Source organism: Bison bison, unplaced genomic scaffold (genome assembly GCF_000754665.1).
Source record: "Bison bison bison isolate TAMUID 2011002044 unplaced genomic scaffold, Bison_UMD1.0 scf7180017864313, whole genome shotgun sequence".
Classification (NCBI taxonomy): domain Eukaryota; kingdom Metazoa; phylum Chordata; class Mammalia; order Artiodactyla; family Bovidae; genus Bison; species Bison bison.
The window spans coordinates 1,400,734-1,423,297 of record NW_011494885.1 but is presented as its reverse complement, the minus strand read 5'-3'; the positions used below and the strand labels follow the sequence as shown (position 1 = coordinate 1,423,297).

The following is a 22,564-nucleotide window of genomic DNA, read 5'->3' as shown; positions in this document are numbered from 1 at the left end:
CTGATTTGGGCCATGCGCCCATGATGGGGAGGGTTTTCCTGGTAGCTCAGTCAGCAAAGAATCTGCCCGCAATGCCGGAGACCCGGGTTCGATTCCCCGGGTCAGGAAGATCCTCTGGAGTCGGGAATGGCAACCCACTCCAGTATTCTTGCCTGGAGAGAACAGAGGAGCCTGGCGGGCTACAGTCCATGGGGTCACAAAGAGTCGGACACGGACAGGACTGAGTGACACACACCCACACACCCTCCCTCCCTGATGGGGAGAGAAATTGACCCAAGCAGTTGGGTCATCTCCGAGAGGAAGGACAGCTTGGTCTGTTCATTCCTCGTTTCGGCGGAGGGGCGATTCCGGCTCAGCATCCAACATCCTTGGAGTCTTAGTTTCTGAAGGTTTCTGCGTTTGGGGTGTGGCAGCTCTTGACTCCAGCGGGGCAATCTTGACTTTAGGGCAGAAGTTCTGACCTCTGGAAATAGGGGGGCAACTCAAACTGTACATCCCTTCTCTGTATGTCCTGGCCGGGAGTATGTCTCTGAATACAGTATGAAGACAGAGTGCTATTTTTGAGGATTATAAGACACATAGCAAATTGTAAATTGTTAAACTGCAGTCAACAAATATGAACACTGACTCTACATTTGATAACATTAGGGAATTGTTGAGGTGTCACATTAACATTTTAAAGATGATTTCATATCTTTTAGAGCTACTTACTGAAATATGTATGGACAGAATAATATGTCAGGGAATTGCTTCAAAATAGTATGTGAATATGTGGGGAATGGGTAGAGGTGTAGTTGAAACAAGAGTGACCACATGTTAATAATTGTTTAAACCAAGTGACTGGTACCTGGGGGTTCACTGTGCTATTCTGTCTGCCACTGTATATGTTAGAAATTTCCATAATACAATATTTTGGAAACAATTTTCCAGTTAACTACCTAGGAAATGCCTGAAGCATAGGAAAGTTGGATTTTCCTCTTAGTTGCACATAGTATGTGGGGCCAGACCTTGGAAATCCCCCTTCAGACTAGACCCCAATGCCCTGGGAGTCCCTGTGAGCTCCAAGGTGTAGTCAGAGTTTCAGGCCTTTCAATAAAATTCTGTAGTTTTCTTCCTTTCTCAGTGAAGTTGAGGTCGTTTATGTCTTTTGCCCCTTGTAAATGGGACCTTTTTCAATTCTATCTCTGTGAATATCGGTGTGTTTTTCAACATCTCAAACCTATTATTTCCAAAACTGAACTTCTGATTCTCCTTATAAAACCTGTCCCTCCTATGGACTTCCCCATCTCTGTCAAGGACAACTCCGTCTTTGCAGTAACTGAAGCTGAAGTTTCCTCTCCTTTCTTTCTTTCTCTGCCCACATGCAAATCATCAACAGATCCTATTGACCAGATCATTGGTATAAATCCTGACCCCTGCCATTTCTCACTACCTCCACCTCTGCTTCTCTGATCCAAGGCACCGTCATCTCTGACTGGGATTTCCTGAAAACCACCTAACTAGCCTTCCTGCTCCCCTTCTTACCATTGGTAGTCCATTCTTTGTGTGTATGTCTATTCTGGTTTTGTGGGGATTTAAAGTTAATTTTTATTGGAGTATAGTTACTTTACAATGTTGTGTTAGTTTCTACTGTACAGCAAAATGAATCACCTATGTGTGCGTGTATGTGTGTGTGTGTCGCTCAGTCGTATCTGGCTCTTTGTGACCCTATGGACTGTAGCCCGCCAGGTTCCTTTGTCCATGGAATTCTTCAGGCAAGAGTACTGGAGTGGGTAGCCATTCCCTCCTCCAGGAGATCTTCCCAATTGAGGGATCGAACGTGGGTCTCCAACATAGAAGGCAGATTCTTTACTGCCTGCGCCAGCAAGGAAGCCCTGAATCAGCTATACATATATCCCCTGTTTTTTGGATTTCCTTCCCATTTAGATCAACACAGAGCATTGAATAGAATTCCCTCGGCTATACAGTAGGTTCTCACTAGTTATCCATTTCATACATAGCATCAATAGTATATATATGTCAATCCCAATTGGCAGTCCATTCATCACAGCAGCTAGCATGATCCTGTTAATACCTAAGTTGAATCATGTCACTCCTCTGTTCAGAATCCTCCCATTACTTCTAACTAATGAGACTAGCAGCCCAAACCTTCAAGTGTTCTTATAGCATCTACCACCTGGCTCCCTTTACCTGCACTCTTCCCTCTGGCTCATTCTCACACTCACTCCACTTGAGCCATGTGCATGCTGCCACCCCAAGGTCTTTGCACTTGCTATTTCCTCCGTCTAGAATGCTCTGTACACATACTTGCATTGCCCACTCCCTTACTTCATTAAGTATCACCTCAGTGAGACATTTCCTGACCACCCTGTTTCACTTCCAGTCCCCCTTCCCTGCTTTTTTAATTTTTTGCTCCATAGCATTGATCACTGTGGTATCTTCAGTGTCCAGATCACTGCCTGGCACTCAGTTCAGTTCAGTTGCTCAGTCATGTCTGACTCTTTGCAACCCCATGAATCGCAGCACGCCAGGCCTCCCTGTCCATCACCAACTCCCGGAGTTCACTCAAACTCACTTCCATTGAATCGGTGATGCCATCCAGCCATCTCATCCTCTGTTGTCCCCTTCTCCTCCTGCCCCCAATCCCTCCCAGCATCAGAGTCTTTTCCAATGAGTCAACTCTTCGCATGAGGTGGCCAAAGTACTGAAGTTTCAGCTTCAGCATCATTCCCTGCAAAGAAATCCCAGGGCTGATCTCCTTCAGAATGGACTGGTTGGATCTCCTTGCAGTCCAAGGGACTCTCAAGAGTCTTCTCCAACACCACAGTTCAAAAGCATCAATTCTTCAGCACTCAGCTTTCTTCACAGTCCAACTCTCACATCCATACATGGCCACTGGAAAAACCATAGCCTTGACTAGACAGACTTTTGTTGGCAAAGTAATGTCTCTGCTTTTCAATATGCTGTCTAGGTTGGTCATAACTTTCCTTCCAAGGAGTAAGCGTCTTTTAATTTCATGGCCGCAGTCACCATCTGCAATGATTTTGGAGCCCAGGAAAATAAAGTCTGAGACTGTTTCCACTGTTTCCCCATCTATTTCCCATGAAGTGGTGGGACCAGATGCCATGAGCTTCGTACTCAGTAGGCACTAAATAAGTATGTGTTACATGAGGGAATGCAGTCCCTGTCCTCTCTGAGCTTAGAGACAGAGGCAGAAGGCAATTAAACCACTGCAGTATAACGCTATCGTAGGAGAAGTGGTACCTGCCATAGTCTGAATGTTTGTGTCCCCCTCAAATTCATTATGTTGAAAACCTAATGGCAGGATTTCCCTGGTGGTTCAGTAGCCAAGGCTCCACACTCCCAGTCCAGGGGGCCCAGGTTCAATTCCGTGTCAGGGAACTAGATTCCCACATGCCACAACTATGCTGCAGTCAAGACTGAAGATCCTGTGTGCCACACCTGAGGCCCAGCATGGCCAAAAAAATAAATATTGAAAGAAAATGTGACAGTTTGACCCGAAAGCTTGAGGAAAGAGGAGTTATACAGGTGTCTGGGATGGGATTGGTGGGTGGGGGGCTTGAGGAGGTGGGAATCTCGTCTGGTGAGAGTAAGAGGAGAGGAAAAGACATCTTGGGAAAAAAAGAATGTGTGAGAAAACTGTCCAGTCCAGAAGGAACCAATATTCATTCACAACTTGTTAAACCCCCGGTCTCATGGATTCTCCTTTGCAGTTCTGGTTTCTCTGGCTCCTGCTCTCTCTAAGAGGAAGACAGTATGATTAAGCTCCAGGTAAGCTGAAGTTTCCTTTCTTTGTCTTAAATGCTATGTCCATTCTGAGGAGCTGGGTATCTCTATTTTCCAAAAGGAAGTCAGCAATTTTTGAGTGACTTCTGTGTGGTAGGCACTTTACCTTATTTATAACAGCTGGGAAAGGTAGTGGTATTATTCCCTTTGGAGAAATTAAGGAACAGGCTCAGAAATGTCAAGCTGTCTGATCCAGGGTTGCTCCCAAGTTCAGTTTGCTTACCAGTGCCAGTCAATGAGGTGCTTGTCCCTGGTCCATGAGAGATAAGTACAGAAATCAAGAGTAAGGGACTTCCCTGGTGATCCAGTGGTTAAGAATCCACCTTGCAATGCAGGGGACATGGGTTTAATTCCTGGTCTGGGAACTAAGATCCCACATGCTGTGGCACAACCAGCATGCTGAAAGGCAGCCAAATACATAAATATTTTTTTAAAAGAAAACGAAAGCAAGGGTTTGGAGAACTCCTTGGTGGGGTTAGAACTCCATGCTTTCACAGCTGTGGCTCCAGGTTCAATTCCTGGTCAGGGAACTAAGAGGATTTGGAGCAAAAAGATAAAAACTTAATGACTGATACAGAAGCTTCCAATGTAGCTCTTCATCCAGGAGTCACTGGTGCAGATGATGAACGTGGCATGTGCTTGATGTTTCAGGAAACCTTGACCTTCAAGGATGTGGCCATGGTCTTCTCCAAGGAAGATCTGGCACTCTTGGACTCTGCCCAGGTAAACCTGTACCAAGATGTGATGCTGGAGAACTTCAGGAACCTGGTCTCCGTGGGTGAGGACAACAAGCCCCTATAACTAAGCATCAAACCACTGGTCCCATTTTCTCAAGTGATCAGCTTCAAACTGGATAGAATATTTCAGCTGGAGCATAAAGGGAAACCTCCTAAGGGATACACATGCAGATGACAACCTGCAGTTAATGAGTTTTAATAACTGTGAGCAGGTGGTCCCTTGTGAGTTGTGGGTGGGTGAGGGAGCTCTCCTCTGGCCTGTGCCCCCTGCCAGTGGGCGTCTGGTGCAGTTGGCAAGCCTACATTGATCTCATCATGTGTTTAGGCTCTCATTCCTTCATATTTTCCAGAACAGGACTGAGGAAGTTCACACATTACCAAGGCCTTGGTCCCTTGGTTGCCTCTAGAATAAAACCAGGGTGGGGTTTTTTTTTTTTTTTTCAGTTTTCTTTTTTTTTAACCAATGTTTTGGAAAAACTGGTATTAAAGGAACCAAGTTAGGATCAGGTTGGTAGTCAGTACACTGTGAATGTCCGCTTATTTGCCCTCTTGCTGATCAATATCTATCCTAGCTTCAATTTCTCAGAGCCCTGTATACAGGTATCTGTGACCTCAGTTTAGTTTATGAGATAGTTGCTCTTATTGTCCCCCTTCTACAGAGCAAACAACTGAGGCGCAGAGTGGACGAGTAACTTGCCCAGGATCACCCAGCTTGTCAGAGGAACTGGGATTTGAACCTCTCAGTCTGACCCTCAGCCCTGTGCTTGTAATAACCAGGTGACATGAAGTACTGCCATGTCCATAGATTGTAAACAGAGATCCTTGGCCTCAATGGGCAGGACTGACCCCATTGGTGAGTCCTGAAATCAAGTGACCATGCCATAGCTAGCAGTTTTTAAAAAGCAAAACAAATCCATGGACTAGAACACGAAAGGATTTATCAGAGTACGTTGCACCTGGTAACGTAAGCCTCAACTGATCACAGTATTTTAGTTTCTGGTCTGTGTGTCTGTGTAGGTACTGGGTCACAGTGTAAATGCTTTTCTTGCTATGGGTACAGTCCAAACAGTTGGAAAACTACTGCTTTAAGCCTGTTCCTGTTTCCTCTGACACCACTTTATGAACCAAAGTCACTCAATAAAATGAATCAGAAAATTTCCTTGAACTAGAAGCAGTGTCCAGATGATGTTTGTGACATTTTGTGAAGCCTATTTTTGGGTGCCAAGGTGTTGTGACCATCTATTTCTTATGAACTTTTTGTACAATCTTGCTTCCTGGGTGCCAGGCCATGAACAGTTCCACGCTGCCCATTCTCCTAGCCATGGCTGTTAGAGATTCTGCAATAACCTCAAAGGGGAGAACTTGGGAATTGGACTATAGGGTCTTGAGGGATTTTGTCTCTTCACAAAGCCAGAAAACCTCAGGGAAATAAAAAGGATGTCCCATATTTCACAAAATTATCCCCATTTCAATCCCCACTGCAGCTGTAGGCCCGCTGTGTTCAGTTGTGCATGTGGTACACAAATATACAGGATAGTTCTATCATGTTTAATAGCTGATGTAAAGGCAAGGACTTGGTTAGGAGAGAGGACTTGCTGCTTGTTTCTGCAACCTTCTACAGGATCCTGGAAGGTCTCTGTGATCCTTTATATCTCTCACCATGTCCAGAACTCCATTATTATATATATTACATAAATCATATAGGAACCTTCCCCTTATGTTTGGGGGTTTTTGTTTTTGTCTTTTTACGTATTTTTGTTCTTCTAACTTCATATCATGTAATGAATAAATAGTCACATGGTGTGGTAGCTATGATGATTCTTTCTGATGTATACTCACCCCTTCAGTCAGAAACAGCAATAAACAAGAATATGTTGAAAATGAATTCACAGTGAACAACACATTTTAAGTATGGTGCATTCCATTTCAGTGTGGTTCAATATGTACAGTGTTTAAAAGGGCATCTCCCTTTAAAGCCTCACTGCTGCTGCTGCTAAGTCACTTCAGTCGTGTCCGACTCTGTGCGACTCCATAGACGGCAGCCCACCAGGCTCCCCCATCCCTAGGACTCTCCAGGCAAGAACACTGGAGTGGGTTGCCATTTCCTTCTCCAATGCATGAAAGTGAAAAGTGAAAGTGGAGTCGCTCAGTTGTGTCTGACTCTTAGCGACCCCATGGACTTCAGCCTACTAGGCTCCTCCATCCATGGGATTTTCCAGGCAAGAGTACTGGAGTTGGGTGCCATTGCCTTCTCCTTAAAGCCTCACAGATATACATAATTCTTACAAAAGTACCCACACAGAGATTATTAAGTTTTAAAGTTGTCTCACAGTAAATATGTGCTTAAAAACTATAAAAGCTTGTGTATTTTGGAAGAAAAGTTATTCTAGATAAATTTATTTTTAAATATTGCTGAAAAAACTATAGGCTTTAGAGGTCATGGATATCAAAATGGATTTGGTACTTAAGTAATGGTACTTAAAAACAAATTAGCTGGAGAAGGAAATGGCAACCCACTCCAGTATTCTTGCCTGGAGAATCCCATAGACAGAGGAGCCTGGCAGGCTACAGTCCATGGGGTCGCAAGAGTCGGACACGACTTAGCGCACTGTCTCACCCCAGAGATCCTGCCACATATACCACAAAAACCAAACATCCCCCAATGACCTTGGCCCCACTGTTCCAATCACTCCCAGGTGGGAATTCAGGCACATGTCCACAGAGGTCACAGACAACATACATACGGTTCTGTTATGTCCCATATATTACCCTTTCATGTCCCAAGGAAGACATTTTCTCTTAGAGATTTTCATTTAGTGTATCTTTAAAAAAATCTTGTGTTAAACTTGCCTCCATCTTTTTCTTGGGTAAGGACAACCCAGAAATGGCCCTTTTGTGTCTGTGATGTTGCCATTCACAGCTTTCTTGATAGGCCTAGTACAATCTTGAGAACAGGGTTGCTGTATGCTGAATGTCAGACGGTAGCTCTTAACTTTGCCTATCTTAGGTAGTTATGCTGTGCATTTTTTATTGGTGTACCATGTTTGATTTGTCCCTAATACCTTTGAAGTTTTTCTGAGAAATGAATAATGCAACATGAACTTATTAAAATACATTTTAAGCCTTTTAAAAAAAAAAAAAACAAATTAGCAAAACGACTAAAGTCTTTTTATGGACTACTCTAATAGCAGAGAGGTGAATTTCTTCCTTTATAAATTGTTTCCAGTATTTCTTTTGATGCATCTGCAGTCAGTGGTTTTTGATTGGCAGCTCACAGATTAGAATGATTAGGTTTCTAATTGTTTCATACACAACTAGGATCCAGTGGCAACTTCTCATCCCACCCAGCTTCATATCCTCAGAGCCTTTGGATAGATGATCTACTTGTTTGCTTAGCCAAATTCTCTTTCTCCTCATAGAAGACAGGATTAAAAACAACCTTATGAACCTTCAGGAAAAAGGCTTGACTTACCTCTCACCAGAAGTGCTCTGCTGCTGCTGCTGCTGCTAAGTCACTTCAATCATGTCTGACTCTGTGCGACCCCATGGACTGCAGCCCACCAGGCTCCTCTGTCCATGGGACTCTCCAGGCAAGAACAATGGAGTGGGTTGCCATTTCCTCCTCCAATGCATGAAAGTGAAAATCAAAGTGAAGTCGCTCAGTCGTGTCCGACTCCCAGCGACCCCATGGACTGCAGCCCACCAGGCTCCTCCGTCCATAGGATTCTCCAGGCAAGAGGACTGGAGTGGGATGCCATTGCCTTCTCCAGAAGTGCTCTACTTTTGGCAAATTTGGAACCAAAGGATCAGTGAATTGACCATGAGTCATGATTATGTTATTATGAATCTTCAATGAGATTGTCCCCAGTATTTAGGAGACATTTCCCTCTGTGAAGAGTGGCCAGGAGTGTCTGTTCAGATTTATGAAAATGAAAACCATGTAATAAATGCCATTAATTTAGAAAATCAAGACATCACAGCTTAGAAAATTCTGACACAGGTCCTTACCCCAGAATCCTGGAAGAAAGCCAACCTAACGACTGAGCCCCATAATTCTCGGAGAAAGCAGATAGAAGAGAAACTGGATGGATGTGCTCGGTGTGATGACAGCTTCTTTCAGACCTTGAGTGATTATGATGATTCCCAAGAATATAAAGGAGAGGAACTTTGTAGATACACCAACTGTGGGAAACACTTGGTTATAAAGTCAACAGTCAAACACAGTCACATGTCCATGCAGTGTGGCACACTTTCAGATGTAATAACCCTGGAATGGGCTTCACAGATGATGCTCATGTTCATCACAGTGCTCACACGGAGGAATATCTTATAAACACCATAGGTATGGAAGGCACTTTAGCCAGAGCTCAGAACATACTGTTCACGATAAAACCCATTCAGGGGAGGAAACTTGTGAAGGTCAAGAGTGGGCTCAGGGCTGCAAACAGAACTCAAACCTTCCTAGAAATCCCAATGGCCCTCTAGGAGACAAGCCCTATAAATGCGTGGAATGTGGCAAAGGCTTCAGTTGCGATTCCTCTCTTCATAACCATTGCTGAGTCCACATGGGGGAGATACCCTACACCTGTGATGTGTGTGGGAAGGGGTTCAGATTTGGGTTGCTCCTGTGTTTCCATCAGAGGGTCCACAGTGGGAAAAGCCCGTATAAGTGCGCCAAGTGTGGGAAGGACTTTGATCAGAGCTCCAACCTTCTTGTCCACACAAGGGAGAAACCCTACAAATGCAGCGAGTACAGCAAATGCGTCAGTTCCAGCTCCATTCTCCAAGTTCACCAGAAGCTGCACATGGGGAAGAAGCCTTACGAGTGTGACGAGGGTGGGAAGAGCTTCAGCCAAAGCACACATGTGCACACTCACTAGAGGGTGCACACAGGGGAGAAACCCTACAAATGTGATGTGTGCAGGAAGGCTTTCACATACAGCTCAGTTCTGCACACTCATTAGAGAGTTCACACAGGAGAAAAGCTTCACATGTGCCAAGTGTGTGATAAGGGCTTCTATTTTCACTTACATCAGAGAGATCACACCCAAGAGAAGCCATATAAATATGACGGTTGTGGGAAGGGCTTCAGTTGGAACTCAGATCTTCAGGTTCATCTCTGAGTCCACATAGGAGAGAGGCCCTATAAGTGTAAGGAGTGTGAGAAGGGCATCAGTTGTAACTCATATCTTCTTGCCCATTAGAGAGTTCATAGGGGTGAGATGGATTATGCATGTCATGAGCACGACAAGGCTCAGGAAATATATAGCTTGGACCTTCTTACTCAGCCAAGACTCCACAAGAGGACAGAAACATTATAAATGTAGCCAGTCTGGGTTCAATGAGGAAAACAGAAGCCACTCTAGGTGTTTCAGATGATAGACATTCAGCCATTGGGAGGGCTGGAGGAGCAAAGGACAGGGATGCTGCCACCCATGATGTCAGCGTGCAGCACTAAAGCACATGTTTCTTAAGGGCATTCCAGGAAACTACTGTGGATCTCAACACCTTTCTTGAGATGCCCATCAGCTGTCATAGGCCAAGAAAGTGATTCTTGACAAATGGGCTGTTTGTGGCAATGACGTATTTAGAGGTCAAATTTCCGTTAATGGGTGTGCCCAGGAAGGAAATTCTAATTGGGATGGAGCCAGCAAGAACTTCAGTCCAGCCAAAACCTGTAGGTGTTTTTGCTTGTTTTTAGAATCTCCTCTAGAAATGTATTCTCTGCTAAGAACATTCAAAATAGTGCTCAGAGATGAAAGCTGTGTTATTATTATGGTAAGAATTAGGCCATACTCAGGTTTTCAAATCCATTAGATTCTTCATACAGTCGAGAAGCTCTATGGAAGTGATATTTTAAGGGTGTGGCAGAGACACTGATATGTATTCATATTCCTACTGGTTCTGTTTTCCAAGCCAAAGTGTTCATTGTCAGAAGCAGACACCACTCTTTCTCAGCATCTTGTTTAATAATGGGTTTTTAGAAGGTGCTCATTTTGTCACGTTCCTATCAAAACTGTGATTCAGTTTGGGATTATAGTTGGATTTTGGAGGAGGACATATTTTTACAGTATCTTTATCTTCAGTAACAATGTATTTTTGTATCTGTTTATTTTGTTTGTTATTTTGATCATATTTTATCCCTAGTTTTCTTTCCTTTTTAAAAGAATATTTATTTGGCTGCATCAGGTCTTAGCTGTGGCCCGTGGGATCTTTGTTCCCTGACCAGGGATTGAACCTGAAACCCCTGCATTGCAAAGTGAATTCTTAACCTCTGGACCACCAGGGAAGTCCCTTTAGTTGTTTTGTTTTTGTTTTTTTTTAACATTACATTTTCATACTAGTTATTGTTTGTATATGAAACAGCCATTCAAATGCAAATAAAACCACCCCTGAAGTATTACATTCTTACCAATTCAGGTTGGCAATAGTGACAGATTAACTAAACTCAGTGTCAGTAAGGGAGTAGAAAAAAGTTAGCATCCTTACCATATGTTAGTGGAAAAAAAAAAAAAAGGTGTAACTTCTGAAGAGGATTTTATATATATGTATCAAAGTGTATAAGGAGCATTATCTTTCAACCACTAATGCAACTGCTCAGAATTTGTCTTTAAGACATGATTGCACAGGTTGGAAAAGACGGTTTAGAGAAGGGAGCATATTCTAAGAATATTTGCAGTAATAAAAGTTGCAGACAACCTAAAGTTCTATGAATAAGAGATTGAGCAAATTATGTCATCCTCATATAATGGAATAATGTGTGGGTGTGTCTGACTCTTTGTAACCCCATGGACTATAGCCCACCTGGCTCCTCTGTCCATGGAATTTTCCAGGCAAGAATACTCAAGTGGGTTGCCATTCCCTTCTCTTAGGAGATGTTCCCTGCATCTCTTGAGTCTCCTGCATTGGTAGGTGCATTCTTTACCCCACTGTACCACCTGGGAAGCCCACAGAAAGGAATAATACCAACCATTAAAATGATTTAGACCTATAAGTTTTCACATATTGTTTGGAGAAAACATCAAGTTATAGAAGATCAAGTATGATCTATAATAGACAATAGGATGCAGAGCAGCACTGGGACCAGTGCTCCACCACTGCTCTACATTGCACTTCTCAGTGTTGTTGCAAGGTTGGCTTGGGGGATTTAACACAAGTGGGGATATGTCTAACATAGGAAATGTTTTCTCCAAATTATTTTCCTCATATGAAAAATCTTTGCTGTTATCTTATCCTGTTTAGTATATGTGAAACTTCAAAACTGAGATGACCAAATATTCTCTTTCCTTTCTCAAAGATAGAATCTGTAATATAGAGGATCATGAGATGTGATTTGTGGTAATGGTTTCCTTGTTTTAAGTTAGGTGTTTTTAACATATTTGCTGTTATTTATTTTGGTTTTTCTCTTCAGAAACTTGCCCAGGCTTTGCATTGGCTTTGTTTGAACAGGATATGTTTCATGTTCAAATATTTCCATTCCTTTCTGTGACGTGTTTTTGCCAAAAACAAAAAACAAAAAACAAAAACCACCTGTATCTAAGATAGCCTTTAAATAAAAATTCTACTTATAGGATGTTTAGAAGTTTTGAGGAGAAAGTACGAGAAGCCAATAGACAAATCCAGAATTCAGACACATAATTTGACATCTTTGTTTCTCCAACAGTTCAAGGACATTAGAGGTGGTGGTGCCTGTAAATGGTGTAGGATATAGTTTTAGAATAAATGAGCCTCAGGTGAGATAGCAATCAAATACAAAGAAGTCATCAATTTGGATACTGACTGGAGTAAACCAGCTGTAAAATAATTTTATTATTTTTAAGCAATATGATATTTGAAAGGAAATGATAGTGTTAAAGACTGCTTTAAAATTCTTTATAAGTGTGCTTAGTTGCCTCTGACTCTTTGAAACCCCATGGACTGTAGCCCACCAGGCTCCTCTGTCCATGGGATTTCCCTGGCAAGAATACTGGAATGGGTTGCCATTTCCTGCTCCAGGGGATCTTCCTGACCCTGGGATGGAACTGCATATCTTGCGTTTCCTGCATTGGCAGGCAGATTCTTTACCACTGCACCACTTGGGAAGTCCTTAAAAATCTTTATTAACAAAATTTTAAAGTGATACATGAAGCCAGTGTGGCATAATGTTGATAAGTGTTGAATTTAACCTATATGTATTTAATACTTCATGTTACAAAAAAGATCTTCAGGACCAAGATAATCACAATGGTGTGATCACTCACCTAGAGCCAGACATCCTGGAATGTGAAGTCAAGTGGGCCTTAGAAAGCATCACTACAAACAAAGCTAGTGTTTTGTACAATGGAAACAGTGTCAGACTTTATTTTGGGGGGCTCCAAAATCATTGCAGATGGTGACTGCAGCCATGAAATTAAAAGACGCTTACTCCTTGGAAGGAAAGTTATGACCAAACTAGACAGCATATTCAAAAGCAGAGACATTACTTTGCCTACAAAGGTCCGTTTAGTCAAGGCTATGGTTTTTCAGTAGTCATGTATGGATGTGAGAGTTGGACTGTGAAGAAAGCTGAGCGCTGAAGAATTGATGCTTTTGAACTGTGGTGTTGGAGAAGACTCTTGAGAGTCCCTTGGACTGCAAGGAGATCCAACCAGTCCATTCTGAAGGAGATCAGCCCTGGGATTTCTTTGGAAGGAATGATGCTAAAGCTGAAACTCCAGGACTTTGGCCACCTCATGCGAAGAGTTGACTCATTGGAAAAGACTCCGATGCTGGGAGGGATTGGGGGCAGGAGGAGAAGGGGATGACGGAGGATGAGATGGCTGGATGGCATCACTGACTTGATGGAAGTGAGTCTGAGTGAACTCTGGGAGTTGGTGATGGACAGGGAGGCCTGGCGTGCTGCAATTCATGGGGTTGCAAAGAGTTGGACAGGACTGAGCAACTGAACTGAACTGAACTTCATGTTACTATTCGAAATACTATGTACTATTTTTAGAAGTTTCACTTTTTAAATTATTTCCTGCCCAGAAGAAAGTGCTAAGTACATACTTCCTGTAGTTTCACTCGTTGTCCTTACATGGACTCCATCTCCCACATCAACTTACCTATCCCCCAGCCCTAAATAATAATGACCTCACCTTGTCTAAAAAGATTCATAGCAAATATACAGTATCAAAAAGAACAATATAGGAGTAGTCAAAGGAAAGCTTGAGTTTGAACTTAAAAAATTCCAAGGAAAGAAACTTTTTTGCTATTACAGTATTTTCTCCAGTTCTTTGCCCATGCTGCTCTTCTCATTTGTCAGAAACAAGGAAGCAGTTTGTTTTATGGCCTGTGCTTGGAACTCCTTGTGCTTGGCATCTTGGAGTACATAGTATATGCTAGACAGCAAAGTCAGAAGTAGATGAATACAGACATATATAAAGAGACAATGGAGTCAAACGAAATCGGAGATTCCATGTTCCTTAAGGTCGATGTCCAGTGCAGCACAGAGCAAGTCTTGTCATAGGCATAGCTTTCCTGCTAAAATTTGTTCATTTTCTTTACATGTGAGAATCTTCTCTTTTTCCCCTCTAAATATCTATAGTTCCTTTAAATGCCCACGTTCTAGTTTTCTTCTTGAAAAAAAAAAAAAAATTTACAAAAAACAAAAAGGCCAAATGCTAACCGTGCTTAAATGACTCAGGTTGAGTTTAACTCAAAGAAATAGTGGAGGGAAGGCGGAAGCACGACCATGCAGAGGATTCTGGGAGGTGTAGTCGGAAGCAGTTCCACCCCAGACAGGCAGGGCTGTAGTCCCATACCCCTTTGGGATTCCTGGGAACTGTAGTCCAGAAGTTTCGTGCAATCAACACTTCCTATTCAGGAGTGCGGGGTGTTGCCCTCTCGGAGAGTCTCCGGAACCTGCGAAGTGACTCGCAAGAACTTCCGTTTCACGGGAGGTTGCGGCCATCACTTTCTTTGTGCAGTGTTGACTTGAATCCCAGTAACAGCCCCGCGCTTCCTCAGTCTAGGCAAGGGGCCAACAGTGGTCCTGGAAGAGAAGCGATGGTCGGTGGGTGACAATGGTTAGAAGCATTTGCGTTTCCTTCTCGGCAGAAAATCCTAGCGTTTGCAGAGCAGTTGGTTGGGAGCGGGCTGGTATAGTACATGGCTTTTTTGATGGATGGGCTTCCCCGGTGAACCCGCCTGCAGTGCAGGAGACCCAGAAGAGACACGGGTTGGATACCTGGGTCGGGAAGATCCCCTGGAGGAGGACTTGGCAACCCACTCCAGTATTCTTCCCTGGAAAATTCCGTGGACTGAGGAGCCTGGCAGGCTACAGTCCATGCGGTTGCACAGAGTCGGACTTGATTGAAGCGACTGAGCACTCACTATACTAGTGACCACTAGCACTTGGACTTCCCCATAGCTCAAAGGTAAAGAATCTGTCTGCAATGCAGGAGACCATGGTTCGATCCCCTGGAGAAGAGAATGGCAATCCACTGCAGTATTCTTGCCTAGAGAATCCCATGAACAGAGAAGCCTGGTGGGCTACAGTTTGTGGGGTCGCAAAGAGTCAGACACGACTGAGTGATTAACACTTTCATTTCATTTCACTTCACTTCTGGGTTCTGTATTCCCCCAGCCTCTCCTTGATTCGCAATCAGCACGGCCACTTGCTAGTGTTATAACTTTGGGCAAGTTAATCTCTGAATCCGGAGAAGGCAGTGGCACCCCACTCCAGTACTCTTGCCTGGAAAATCCCATGGATAGAGAAGCCTAATCGCTGGCGTATAATTATATAGTACTTACTCAGTGGGATTGTGGAAGTTAAATGAAGTTAATAACTTTAAAACATATGAAATAGTAATGGCGCACAGAAAAAGCTGCTTGTTATGGATGCACAAAGCTCCAGCCAACAATAATCAATTATGTATGAAACAATTTTGATTTCCCTGTGTTAAAAAGGCAGCATACGTGAAAGTAAGACAGTCAACTGGGCTGAAAATACTGACCTATTTGACATATATTAACCTATTTGACATATACTGGCTTATATGCTAGAAAATGGATTAAAATCCTTAACATGAATCTTAAGATAATGAAACCCCAATAGGAATATAGATATGACTACAAAGGATATGAATAGGCAAGGTTTTAAAAGAAGCAATTGCTATAGCAAGTACATACATGAAAAATTAGATTGATTATCCAATAAATAAACATGTTGAATCAAGTTGCTTGACTGTGTTCTGGAATCCTATGAAATGTAATCCAGGCTCTAAGGGTAGTAGCTGACCTTCTGTCCTAGGAAGGCTATGACATAGGGGTTCTGGAAAGTGTAGTCCAACAGCTCTGTATAGGTAGCCAACTGCCTCTGCAGAGGGGCGTGGTGTGACCATTATCTCCTGGGGAATTCCGGGAGCATAATCAAGAATTGTGGGTACAGAGGGAACTCAACCTGGTGCTCTGTGACAACTTAAAAGAGGTGGGATTTGTTTTCTGTAAAATAAGGGGCATGACATTAACTACCTAGTAAAATTGTTTGGAGAGTTAAATGAGATAGTCACAAATAAAAGGGTGAAAGATTTCTTTAGCTAATGTATTTCCTGAGGAATGTTCAGTTTAGTTCAGTCACTCAGTCCTGTCCAACTCTTTGGAACACCTGGACTGTAGCACGCCAGGCTCCCCTGTCCATCACCAATTCCTGGAGCTTGTTCAAACATGACCAGAGTCAGTGATGCCATCCAGTCATCTCATCCTCTGTTGTCCCCTTCTCCTCAATCTTTCCCAGCATCAGGGTCTTTTCCAATGAGTCAACTCTTCGCATGAGGTGGCCAAAGTATTGAAACTTAAGCATCAGTCCCTCCAATGAATATTCAGGACTGATTTCCTTTAGGATGGACTGGTTGGATCTCCTTGCAGTCCAAGGGACTCTCAAGAGTTTTCTCCAACACCACAGTTCAAAAGCATCAATTCTTTGGTGCTCAGCTTTCTTTATGGTCCAACTCTCATATCCATACATGACTACTGGAAAAACCATAGTTTTGACTAGATGGACCTTTATCGGCAAAGTAATGTCTCTGCTTTTTAATATGCTGTCAATGTTGGTCATAGCTTTTCTTCCAAGGAACAAGCATCTTTTAATTTTATGCTTGCAATCACCATCTGCTGTGATTTTGGAGCCCAAGAAAATAGTCTCTTACTGTTTCCATTGTTTCCCTATCTATTTGCCATGAAGTGTTGGGACTGGATGCCATGATCTTAGTTTTTTGAATGTTGAGTTTTAAGCCAGCTTTTTCACTCTCCTCTTTCACTTTCATTAAGAGGCTCTTTAGTTCTTCTCTTTCTGCCATAAGGGTGGTGTTATCTGTATATCTGAGATTATTGATACTTCTAGCAATCTTGATTCCAGATATTCAGTTACCTGAAAACTTGTATGAGTCCAGGAAGAGATCAGATTTCCACCTGCAGTACTACTAGCCCTCTGATCCCTGCAGGAATCTGGGCTATTCCTTGATTCCTTCTGGATTCATGTTCTGTCTCAGAAGTGGAGTTGGTATGTGTGTATGTGTCTCCAGGATAGTGTGTGTGCACAAGGGAGACAGAGTTCTGATTTCTCCCTGCTCCCTTTCCTTTCTTAGCCCTAACTTGAAGAGGGCTGTAGGAAGGAGAATTGAATAACTCCAGGTCCTAGCAGCAGAACCTTAGCCTGAGTAGGATTTAACATCCTTCTTTTTGCCATATCATCTCTCTTCTCAGTGGAGAAGTTTCTTTTAATAATTATTACACAGTCTGCTACATATTTAAATATTTGTTGAATAAAATAGGAGTGGGTAGGAGGAATACTTGGGCATAAATAATACTGATAATAGCCATTTTAAGGGCTTGATACAAATCACCACATTTAATTCTCACAAAAGCCCAGGGAGGTGGGTTATCTGCCCATTTAAAAAGGAGGACATTGAGACTCAGAGCAAAATTTTCCTAGCTGAGGTCATCCAACTACTAAGAACCTGAATTGGGAATTGAACCAAGGTATTTGCAGTCCCCAACCTCATTTTGATTTGTTTGTTGTCTAGTCTAGAAGGAATAGTTTGTAAAAGACGAAGAAAGTATGTAAATGATTTTGTTTCTAGTGAGCTTTCTCATGCATATCCAGCTTTTTATTGTATTTTATTTCAAGTAATAGTAAGTAGATACTTTACTGAAATAATGGTTGGATAACTGAATAATGAAACGTTGTAGATAATTAAGAGACTATATAAAGCATAAAGAAAATATTGAATTCTTAATAATCCCAGAGACAACTACGCTCTGAAAAGGCGGTGTTAATGCATTGTCTGCTAGAGAAAATAACAGAATTGTGTAGTAGAGCGCTCTAGGTTTGGAAACGTTTCGGCTCCAGGGAGGCGGGGTTACGAAATTCGTTCCGAGCAGGGATGCTGTGAAAATACAATCCACAAGCTCAGTATAGCAACCAGCCCTTTCGAAGATTAGGACGTGCCTGGAAATTCTGGTTAGTGTAGTACGGGAATACCGTCTTTGAAGAATTTCCGCTCCAGGCGGTGGTTGTGTCCATGCTCCTGTCGGGAATTCTGGGAAGCGTAGTCCGGGAGGTCTCTGTAGGCAGAGTTACTTCCGGCTCAGGTACGCGAGGCCGCGGCCTTCGTTCTTCTCGGAAAGGTGAGCCCTCCGTTTGCCGGTCCCCTCTCTCCGCGTCCACACTGACCTTTCTTCGCTTTGTTGTGGGCCAGTAGCGACCTGGCCCTCGGTCTGGTGGAAGGAACCGCCTGCGGCGCAGCGGGGATGGTGCTCCCTTTGACTAAGCCTCCTGGAGCGCGGGACTGTCGGTGTATCCCCCGTTTAGGGGCCCCCGGCCAGGGCCCTCTGTCGCTGGGTTTGGTTTGTCTCCTGGGTTCTGTACTTTCCCAACCCGTTTCTTGACCACCAGCCCGTGATGACGCTTCCTAACAGTATATTCCACGAGAGTCTTAACGTCTCTGCCTCCGTTTCTTCTTCTTTAAAGTTGATATTAGTGTCTACCTGTGTATGTGTGCTCGGTTGTCCAACTCTTTGCGACCCCATGAACTACAGCCCGCCAGCCTCCTCTGTCCATGGAGTTTTCCAGGTGAGAATACTGGAGTGGGTTGCCGAGCTGTCCTCCTGGGGATCTTCCCAACCCTGGGATCTAACCCGCGTCTCTTTCGTCTCCTGCCTTGGCAGGCAGATTCTTTACCACTGAGCCATATGGGAAGCCGCAGTGTCAACCTAATAGGGGTAGTTTGAGAGTTAAATGAGAATGTATAGGGAAAGACTTAGAACAGAGGCTAACCTGTGGTTAAAAATCACAAGGTCTCTTGTTACTAGTATTTTTTAATTTCCCGAGGAGCGCTTGGTTTCCTAAAGGCTTCTGTGAACCCGGGTTGAGGTCAGAGCTCTTGCAGCAGTGTTCTGGCCGTTCTCTGTTCCTGAAGGAGTCAGGGCTGTACCCAGATTCCTAATGATTTTTAAATTTAAATTTTTGGAGAGGGTCAGTTCTGCCCGTAGTGTGGGGTGTGCACTGAGATTTATGCGGGAATGCTGATGGAGTTGCGATTTCTCTCAGGTTCCTTTCTGCTTCACAGCCTTGACTTCTTGAAAAAGGCTGCAGTGAGAAGGGAATGCCCCTTTGGCCCCAGACAGCAGAGCCTCACCTGAGTGGGACTTAGCATCCTTCTTCCTCTCACATCATCTCTTCACAGGGGAGAAGACATTCATGCCACTCATGGACAAATTCTTCTACAAAGATGCCCTGATATTTGTTGAATAAATGCTAGAAGGGATGGGGGAGTGCTTGGGCATAGTTAATGATTACAGCCGTACTTGCATGCTCGGTCATGTCTGATGCTTTGTGACCCCAAAGCCTGTAGCCCGCCAGTCTTCTCTGTCCATGGAATTTTTCAGGCACGAATACTGGAGTGGGTTGCCATTTCCTCCTCCAGAGGATCTTCCTGACCCAAGGATCGAAACCCTGTCTCCTATGTCTCTTGCATCGGCAGGGGCATTCTTTACCGCTGAGCCACCTGGGAAGCTAATAATGACAGTATTTAAACATTATTCTCGGAATTTTCTATGAATGAATGTACTTAATCCTTACAAGAGTGGATACTGTTATTCTCATGTTAAAGATGAGGAAACAGACAGAGTATGATGCTTTCTTTTTTAAGTAATTTTGTTAATTTGGTTGCGCCGGGTCTTAGTTGTGGCATGTGGGATTTAGGTCCCTGTTCAGGGATTGAATCCTTGCCCCCTGTGTTGGAAGCACGGAGCCTTAGCCCCGGGCTACCAGGGAAGTTCTGAACATGAGCTGTTTATTCTAGACCACATAGTAAGAGGCTTAACTGGGATTAGAATTTAGGTAGTTTCAAGACCCTGATGCTGGGAAAGATTGAGATCAGGAGAAGGGGACGACAGAGTATGAGATGGTTGGATGGCATCATTGACTCAGTGGACATGAGTTTGAGCAAATTCCAGGAGATAATGAAGGACAGCGAAGTCTGGCATGCTGCAGCCCATGAGGTCGCAAAGAGTCGGACATGACTGGGCAACTGAACAGCAACGAGAAGTTTCAATATGCTGCTTTGGTTCTTAATGTGTTTAGTGTCGTGTTGAGAAGGCAACTTTGGATTTTTGTAGGGGGCCATGAAAATTTTGAGTTTTTCATGATAGCTTTTCAGTCATCTGCGGTTTGCTGCTGCTGCTGCTAAGTCAGACCACCAGGCTCCACCGTCCCTGGGATTCTCCAGGCAAGAACACTGGAGTGGGTTGCCATTTCCTTCTCCAGTGCATGAAAATGAAAAGTGAAAGTGAAGTCTCTCAGTCGTGTCCGACTCTTCATGACCCCATGGACTGTAGCCCAGCAGGCTCCTCCGCCCATGGGATCTTCCAGGCAAGAGTACTGGAGTGGGTTGCCATTGCCTTCTCCGCATCTGTGGTTTATTTGTGTTTTATTTTTAATAATATTGTAACTCATATTTTGATTATTAAATAATGCTTACATATTATAGAGAATTAAGAAAATACATGAAGTATAAGGATGTAGTACAGGATATAGAGATAACAATAGTAATATTTTAATGTTTTCTTGTTCTGTAGATTTATTTTTGGATTTTTACTTAAGTTTTACAAAATAGGTATGATAGGTTTTATTTTCCCGTTAAATTTTTACAATGGAAATTTACAAGCAGAGCCAAATGTAATAAGAATAAAATAATGAACGCCTGGAGAACCATCACCCAAATGCAACCCGTGTTATCATTCATCAGTCTTGTATCAACACATCCTCTCTCCCAATTTTTGTTGTTGTTGTTGTTTAGCATTTTAAAGCAAGTCTCCAACACTGAGTCAGTACAATAGTGATCGATTTGTGATTATAACTGCCCAAAACTGATTATGACACACTGTTTATATGCAAAACCAAGAAAGGGAGATGTCAGCAGCTACTTGAAGGTTTTTATTTTTGCACCTTGGAAAATGACACTCATTTGAGAAAGCGAGGGGACATGAGAGCATTGCACTCTGGAGAGTGATGGTGATAACATTTGTTTTCTGCTGTACAGTTTGACTTACCTATGTCTTAGGGCTCTTTGTTTCTTTTTTTTTTTTTTTAATATTTATTTATTTGGCTGCATTGGGTCTTAGTTGCGGCACTCAGGATCTTCATTGCGGCACGCGGGATCTTTTGTTTTGAGGTTCTCTCCAGCTGTGGCACATGGGCTCCAGAATGGACAGGCTCAGTAGTTGCCCCACAGTGTTTGGGACCTTAGTTCTTCCACTAGAGATCAAAGCTGGGTCCCATGCATTGGAAACACGGGGTCATAGCCATTGGACCACTCTTTGTTTCTTGTCTCTTTTTCATACACTGACAATTCTTCTGTTCCTGGGACCATGTCATATTTTCCTCTGTGTGACCAGCACACCGGACAAGATTGGCAAGTGTTTGAAGTTAGAGTAGCCGCTCAACAGACTGTCAGCACCAAGGGTTTGCCGTGCAAAATTTCTGAAATTGGAATTAGGTAAAAACAGAAACAGAAAAGAAATACCCCATGGGGATACTCCTTAATTGCCTTTAATGTTGGCAAGGTATAGAGTCCACCATTTATTTCAGGTTATTGAAGTGTTTCTGAACACTTCTTTTCATGATGTAAAACAAGCTTCCTAAGAAACACATTGATAGAAATGATGACAGCAAACATTTATAGATTGTGTTTTATGACTAGGCAGTGTTTCCAGTACCCCACTCCAGTACTCTTGCCTGGAAAATCCCATGGACGGAGGAGCCTGGTAGGCTGCAGTCCAAGAGGTTGCAAAGAGTCGGATGCGACTGAGCAACTTCACTTTCACTTTTCACTTTCATGCATTGGAGAAGGAAATGGCAACCCACTCCAGTATTCTTGCCTGGAGAATCCCAGGGATGGCGGGGCCTGGTGGGCTTCCGTCCATGGGGTCACACAGAGTCGGACATGACTAAAGTGACTTAGCAGCAGCAGCAGTGTTTCCAGTGACTTTACCTTATGTCTCAACAGTTACCCTCATTTTACAGATGAGAGGCAGGTTTTTTAAAAACAGTCATCATACAGTAAAGTTGTCTTATTTTTCCCTTTTAGGGGTGCAATTCTATAAATTTTGCCACAGGTATAGATTTGTATAATCACCCCCATCATCAAGTACAGAACAGTCCCATCACCCCCCAAGAATTCTTCTATATTTCCTTTATAATCACCCCTCACTTGTCTATAAGCACTGGAAACCACCATAACCCTATCAGTTCAATTCAGTTCAGTTCAGTTGCTCAGTCGTGTCTGACTCTTTGCGACCCCATGAATCGCAGCACGCCAGGCCTCCCTGTCCATCACCAACTCCCAGAGTTCACTCAACTCACTTCCATTAAGTCGGTGATGCCACCCAGCCATCTCATCCTCTGTTATCCCCTCTTCCTCCTGCCCCCAATCCCTCCCAGCATCAGAGTCTTTTCCAATGAGTCAACTCTTCGCATGAGGTGGCCAAAGTCCTGGAGT

The 22,564-nt window shown here is 43.3% G+C and overlaps 2 protein-coding genes across 2 annotated transcripts in view; both read left to right on the top strand.

Moving 5' to 3' along the window:
- Positions 1-18,265, top strand: part of ZNF285 (zinc finger protein 285) — a 29,033-nt gene extending 10,768 nt beyond the window's left edge. The window contains 7 exon segments of the mRNA XM_010852682.1: positions 3,735-3,792; positions 4,459-4,585; positions 7,964-8,041; positions 8,318-8,761; positions 8,764-8,865; positions 8,868-9,761; positions 18,057-18,265. Coding sequence (XP_010850984.1) covers positions 3,778-3,792; positions 4,459-4,585; positions 7,964-8,041; positions 8,318-8,761; positions 8,764-8,865; positions 8,868-9,761; positions 18,057-18,265 — 1,869 coding nt within the window. The 5' untranslated portion in view covers positions 3,735-3,777.
- Positions 18,140-22,564, top strand: part of ZNF112 (zinc finger protein 112) — a 26,410-nt gene continuing 21,985 nt past the window's right edge. Inside the window, exon 1 of the mRNA XM_010852573.1 lies at positions 18,140-18,191. The gene's annotated coding sequence lies outside the window, so the exon portion shown is untranslated. The remainder of the gene's footprint in view (positions 18,192-22,564) is intronic.